The sequence below is a fragment of the Aythya fuligula genome, chromosome 2 (genome assembly GCF_009819795.1).
Source record: "Aythya fuligula isolate bAytFul2 chromosome 2, bAytFul2.pri, whole genome shotgun sequence".
Classification (NCBI taxonomy): Eukaryota; Metazoa; Chordata; class Aves; order Anseriformes; family Anatidae; genus Aythya; species Aythya fuligula.
In genome coordinates, this window is record NC_045560.1 from 15,412,447 (window position 1) to 15,419,850 (window position 7,404).

Here is a 7,404-nt window from a genome sequence, read left to right on the forward strand (position 1 = left end):
ACCTTGCTGAAAATGTCATTTTATGACCAGTCTACCAAAGCATTATCGTTTTCAATGATGATAGCTGTAAATGGATCATTAAATGGATCATAATTGTCATATTGTCCCAATAATAAAATGTAGTCGCACTTTTTCAGGCATAGAGCTTAGGTGTTTTTTTTTTTTCTTTCTGTTACAGTCAATGGGATTGTTATCATTGGTTTCAGTGAAAGCAGCATTTGTCCTGAAAGAGTTTTTTTGCTTTTCCTGCAACAATTAGCAAAGTTTATAAGTCTATTTTATGTCCTTAATAAACTGAAAAAGGTGAGGGAAAACATTATGATACCCAGTGAATATTTTACACAAGGGGGCAGAGTGTTCTGCCGTGTCAGTTCTGTCCCTGTTTGCATTTCAAAGTCCAATCCTGAAGTCAGTGAAGTGGAGACAGACTCAAACTCAGTGGAAATTCCTGATCAATGTCTAAGACTATAAGTATTCACACTGAGCTGTATAATATTTATTTAACATTTTGGAGCTAAATACCACAAACTGGCAAAATATAACCAAAAGGTCTGGTTATTCTTTCCCAAGACTCCTATGTAAATCAAGACAGAGTCAGACCCCTACTATCATGTAGCAGATTCAATGACTGAAGAACAGTATGAAGAAATCAACAACAATTTGGGCCACATTATAGTTTTCAGCTGTTTATGAATACCCTCCAAGAAGCTAGGTTTTCAAATTATGTAGCAATTTATGCCAAAACCTTTATATTATTTTTCTAAATTTCCAGCTCATCAATCAAAGCTCTAACTCCAATCTGTTCTGAACATTTTGCAATTCTTTACTCCATTTTAGGGTTTACGCCTCGATATCATACAGATGAGGACTACGATGACATCTCCAGGAAACCAGGCAACGTCCTGAAAACCCTAGATCCAATCCTTATTACTATCATAGCCATGAGCGCACTTGGGGTGCTTTTAGGAGCCATCTGTGGAGTTGTCCTGTACTGTGCTTGTTGGCACAATGGGATGTCAGAGAGGAACTTGTCTGCACTGGAGAATTACAATTTTGAACTGGTCGATGGTGTAAAACTGAAGAAAGACAAACTAAACACACAGAATTCTTACTCGGAAGCATGAAGGTATAAAGTGAGTGGAGAAGTTTCAGAGAATCGAGATGGAAGGACATAGCTCGGTCGTGCTGGGGAACTGTTGATCTTCTTTTACTGTACAGGCTGAAAAGTGCATTGATGACACTGAGCCAAGCTTTTCTCAGGAGCTTCAATGAGTGTGTAACCGATAAACATGGACACCAATCTGTGTTAACAATCTGAATCATGTACAGTCTGCTTTTTCTGTTGGTTTTATTTGAAATAATCAAATGCTGGTGTTGAGACCAAGTATGATTGACTTATAGTTCATTTTGTCTTTCTTTCTCTCCCTTTCTTTTGTTTTCCGTTAATGGATAATTTTGTTTTTACTGTGCAAAATCCAAGATGCTGTCACAAAATGTATTCAGTGGGGTCCTTTGGATGGACATGCTGTCTGTAGCTCAGTGCCCAGAAATTATTGGAGTAACAGCAATTTAGTGGACTCCTGCACCTGTATTTGTGTATAATTGCTCGTGTTGTGCATAGGCAAAGAAGGTTTAGGATGTTTTTGAAAGTACTGCTGCATCAGTACCGATATAGTGTGTCAGCTCTGTTTACGAAGCAATACAGTCAAATTTTATTGATGTTTTTCAGTGTTGTACTAAATTTTGTGCTTGTGAACTCCATAAAAGAGTATGTGCCATCATCAGACACAACTGGTAACCGAGTGTACTGCCTAAAACCTAAACAAAAAAGTCCTTGGCACTGGCTAGTGTATGTCCTCTCAAGTGCCTTTTTGTTTGTACTGCTTCTCATTGTGTTAACATTGACTACAGCTCTGCTTCACTCCAGTTGCGCCCTTGTCTTTAATCATATACTGATGGCTCACTGACTAAAAGAAAAGTATATTTTAGGGTAAGAAAGTAGCCTAGGCAAGGCAAGGGCTAATCAGATTTGACCACCTGGCTCGATTGTTCTGCTTTCTGTATTTCAACTTCATGTCTCTTGACCCTTTTGTATAAAGCTGCAATATCCCCTTTTATTGTTCTTTCATATAGAATGTATTTTCAAATGTAAAATCTCTCTCCCTTTTTCTTCTCATTCTCTCTTTCTCTCTCTGAGTAGATTGCATAAACATTTGCCATTGCCAAGGAAAGAAAACTGCAGCTTTAACATGCTGGTAATGGCAAAGGATTTTATTAGAGTTTGTGTTAAAAAAAAAAAAATAAGGGAAAATTCTTAACTTTACCCTCCAAAGTCGAACTTTGGGTTTCTTCTTAACAGCATAAAGTGACAGTATCTTTTTTCCTGAAGTCATGAAACACATCTTTTATCCTGAACAACTTGCCTGTTAATTACACTAGGGAAAATGAATCCCTCACTGAAACAATTGCCTTTAAAATGAGAAACTTTCCTTCTGCTGCCACTACCTGAATCAGACTTCTGTTCTCTCAGTAAACCTGTATTTTCATGCTAATCAATGCTAATTTGGCTTGCACATGGGTACTGAGGGCAGAATAAAATCCCACAGTGTATGTAGGGGATGTTCGTACCATTCTGTTATATCTGACTGGCCACAATCTCATACCACAAGGTTTCTGTTTGACCAGAAGCACAGATAGTGATAGATTCAGTGAGATGAGCTAATTTAAGCTGTCAGGAAAATGTGCTCAATGATTATGTGGCAATTTTTTAATATTTAGGGACAAATATTATTGGATGAAGAAAATTCAACAGCTTATGCAGCTGGTCCAGAAGGGTAAAAAGAAACAAGTATGCTGTGCTCAGGAGAGCACAGGAGGAGGTGAGAGGACAGAGGGTTTCTCCCATCCTACCAGTGTGAGAGCAGCCCCAGGCCACCTGCAGTGACCTCCACAACACAGCCAGTGCTGGGGAGCTTCAGCCAGTGCAAACCTGGTGGAAGAAGTGTCCTGCAAAGTCCTGAACTCCTTCCTCACTGAATTCCCTTCATAGAGTCAGGGAAGTGATTGTGACTTTTGGAGTTAGTCCTTTCCAAAACTGATTTTGTAGTAGAGCAATGAAGTATCCTGCCCAGGGTTAGGAATACAGAAGGGCTAATTCACCCTTGAGTTACTACAGCAACAGAATACACCCCTATTTCTCAATTAAATGTTTTGAAGCATATCTACCAATGTAAACAATGCTAATCATAAAAGAGAAACTAATCACAAAACAGAAAATCCTGTGGAAACCAGTAACCTAAAAATTGAAGAAGAGGGAGGGAGACTAAATGTTAAAAATATGAGGTAGGTAGTTGAAAATATTTTAGAGGAAGACTCAATAGAAAAAAAAACAGTGAATAGTTGCAACTTCAAAGAACTCCTGAGAGCAGAGACTACAGTGAATATTCAAACACACACTTCAGGTCATCATACCTTTGCCTAAATTGTAAGAATTACCTCCCCAGCCTCTAGACCTTGGGTCGCCCAGAAGGTGAGACGGATCACGTAAGACCTGAAAATTAAGCCCAAAATTTAGACCATGAAATGGCCCAAGTGACAAGCTCACTTTGGCTGAGGCAGAATTTTCATTTATGTCTTACAATGTAAGTTGACCATCATGGTATCACAGCAGCTAGTTAATTAACCCAAAGATAAAGGATTTTTCAAAACTATTTTCAGCATACCACCATGTGATTCAGGTGTGTTAAGATCTATTCTCCTTAGCTCAAAACAATTCTAGTCCACTAGCCTGAGAGTTACGTTTATATATTGCCTTGAAGAGAAAATCCCACTGGGGAGCCCAGACTCAAAAACTTTTTAAATATTCCCATGGATCTCAATAGATTCTGGACCAGCTCTTGGTCTTGGTCTGTTTGAAGAGTAAAGCTGGTGGTTGTTTGTCTGTTTTTCTGTGATCTTTTAACATACTGAGAATAGTAAACATAAAAAGAATTGTATCTCCTTTGTGGTCTTCAGACCTTACTATGATAATGAGGATCTAGCACTGAAGATTTGATTTCTCTGAAGGTAATAGAATGAAAGTTGCCCTTCAAAAAAGGAAAAATGATACTGCAACTTTACATTGAAAAGTATCTTGCACTGATAAATATATTTAAAAAAAAATTATATGTTTATAAAGTTATTAATTTGTAAAGGCAGTGTTACAAAATGTTCAGTTTATATTGTTTTAGATTGTTTCATAATTTTTAAAGTGTAAAATAACATATTTTTTTCTTTATTGAAAAACTATAAAAATCTTCTGTAGTAAAATGATTTCATTTTACTGGTATATTATTGCTTCATGTTTTGTACCATCATAAAACTTTGTGCAAATTTTTTTTACAGAAATTTTTATTTTCTATGACAATATGACACTTGTAAATTGTTGTTTCAAAATGAACAGCGAAGCCTTAACTTTAAATGACATTTGTATTCTCAGACACTGAGTAGCATAAAAAAAATCACATAGAACTGAACTGTAACTTAAATTTCCAAACTATGACTACTACATTCCAAAGAAACAGTTGAATTAAACATTTTCATAAAATATCCCATACCTGATGTATTTTATTATACTAAAATGGATTTGTTTTATTAAATGTCTGTTTTTCTTTAGAATCTTGCAACAAGCACAATGTTTTAATCATGGTTACACTTGCTTGAAGGCAATTAGAATAAAAGTTAGGATATATCTTGCTAGCTTTAGGTATTTGCTGAACATTTCTAAACTTAACTTTCTCATCTAATCTGATTGTCTCAACTACCTTTGTGTACAGTGGACAGACACCTCAGTAGGACAGTTCATTGTTTAGGATAGTTTTAACACCATGGTTTCGATACTGATTACTTTGCACATTAAAATTTGTCAAATCCTTCCTTTATTTTGTACACATGAACAACACACCTACTGACAGTATGTCATTAGTTTGAGTGCGCATGGACATACTTACCTCAGCTGCTTTACTACTACTGGGAAAAATATTGTATTTATTACCATATTTTTGATGATTGTGACACTTGAAGAGAAAGTATCAAATCTTTCCTCCTTGAGAGAGCATCATTGTATCTGTTTAAAGTATGAGATGGAACTACAGCAATGCTTCCAACAAAACTTTGCTTTGTGGTCAGAGTGAGGATTGCTCTCAAAAGCTAGTTGTAAAGGTTGTTCATACAATCACTAAATCCAGATTCCTTAGGAATGTACTTCATTGCATTCTGTTTGTTTCTGTGATACTCAGCCACAAGGCAATTTGAGGGAACATGGATGACATTAGGGGGGGGTGGTAAAGAAAAAAAAAATCTATGAAGTGAATCCATTGAGGATGAAGTTGAGAAAAGAGAGACAAGTATTTCAAGTTAAGAAAATTATCTTTCTTTCATTTAGGGGAAATTGATTAATCCAGAAGCTAATACTTACTTAGCACTAAGCCTTCCATTTTCTGCACTAAATAGACTGCATGAAGACAAAAATAATGCCATGGATTCTGGTAGTGAAACCCACCATAACCTGTAAACTTGGAAGAAAATAATGACCAGATGGAAATAACAAATTGTTCATCTAAAGAAAGCCAAAGCCAGGAGTACATAACACTGAGGTTCAAATATTAGGGTCATGGTCTGCAAAAGGGGTCTTAGGCAGGTAGAAACAAGAAAACCCTGTCGTTTTACAAATCAAAGAAACCAGCTCTAAATCAGCAGCCATGTAGCTGCAGTGCTGAACCCAGTCTCATTTCATTGCTCTTTAGCAGGACATAAAATATTATACAGCAACAGGCAGATGCGCAGGAGAGGCAGGGGCAGCCCAGCTGACATACAGTTGGGTAAAGCCCCTGGCATCACGGAAAGGACAGTTGTGCCTACTAGCATATTTCTAAACTTGATGCTCATATGTCTTTTCTTATGTGTAATTAGTCTATTTTAATTCAGTTCTCCTAACCTGCTTTCCCAAAGTCAAATGTCCAATTTGGTTTTGATTTTCAGATCACAGGTAAATTTGCAGACACTACGGATGTTAGATCCCAGAATTAATTTCCTTCCCATTCCTTAATTATCCTGTCCTTTGCAATGCATTATGCCTAACAGCATATAGGTTCAAGCAACATTAATTTATTAGAGTTTTAATTTCTTCTTTTATACTATCTTATGCATCTAGTCACCCATAACCACAATTCTATCTACAAGTGTTTGTTGAATTATAACAAAGTGTTTTTTTTTTTTTTCCATGGGATACTTTGTATAGATGTTTTCCTTGCCCATTAGTCCCCCTGCAGATCCTAATTGGTTTTCTACAGTAGGTCAGTTCCCTGTATTCAGTTCGATTCTCATAGTTACACTCATTCAAACGGTAATCTTATCACCTCAGGACTGATGGTGCTTCAATGGTTATAGCTGAAAATCTCATTAAAAAATCTTCTGGCACTTTTCACAGATGGATGGATTCTTATCATGTTTCCAAACCTAATTTCACCTTCAATAATCATATTCTCCTATTTAAATTTACATTGTTTTTATTCATCTTAGGCATTTAATTCATGTCCCTGTCACTGTGCAGCATCACTGTGCACCATACAGACTGCTGTATTTTCATCATAGGTGAGCTGGATCCTATTGAAAAAGGAATGACAGCTTTACTGGAGTGCCATTGGTACCAGAGAGAGAGATCAGGTGGTGCTCTCAACTGAGGAAAACAAGGAGGAGGTGTTGTCATAATGCAGACTGAAGGATTTAATGATAAGAGGCTGGAGGATGAAGGGCTTGCCTGAGGAAAAAAAAAAAATATTTCAGATGACACAAGCTGCAAAAAAACTTCCATGTTCAATTCTCTTGTTTTTCCCTTGCCAATATATATATATATATATATATATATATAAAATTCACAAGTTCCCCAAAAAGGTTTTCATTACAGAAACCTCTCAAGCAGTTGCCATGTGCTTTTAATTCCTCATGCACAGAGGAAAGAAAGGGATCCAACCCATCTATTAGCTGAACCTAAACGGTGAACAACTTCACTCAGAGAGGCAAATGGGTGCACACATGCCTTTGAAGACTCAGGCAGCATCTCAGGACTGTGAGATGGGCATTCTTCATGCATTATTTTAATTTTGAGCACCCCGATTCCCTTTCCTCTGTAACATGTTTCTCTGTGCCAGTTTTTGCTTCCCTCCCTTCCCAAACACTTTTACATTATGTATTACTAAGGTGTGCATAGCATGAAATAGCCCCATTCAGTGCCCACATACTCTGTGTCAGAAGAGGGAAGAGCCCGCTTCATCCCACCACTCCTTTTACACATCCCTACCAGGGTTGTGTTCTCCATGTCAGGGGTACAACTGGTATCCCTTTAATAAATAATCTACCTTTCAGGAA

The 7,404-nt window shown here is 37.0% G+C and overlaps 1 protein-coding gene across 4 annotated transcripts in view; it reads left to right on the forward strand.

Moving 5' to 3' along the window:
• The window catches only part of NRP1 (neuropilin 1), a 111,750-nt gene extending 107,158 nt beyond the window's left edge, over positions 1-4,592 (forward strand). For all 4 annotated transcript variants that reach the window (XM_032181597.1, XM_032181598.1, XM_032181599.1 and 1 more), the window contains exon 17: positions 838-4,592. In XM_032181597.1, the coding sequence (XP_032037488.1) occupies positions 838-1,124 (287 nt within the window). In that variant the 3' untranslated portion in view covers positions 1,125-4,592. The remainder of the gene's footprint in view (positions 1-837) is intronic.
• The last annotated feature ends 2,812 nt before the right edge of the window (positions 4,593-7,404 follow it).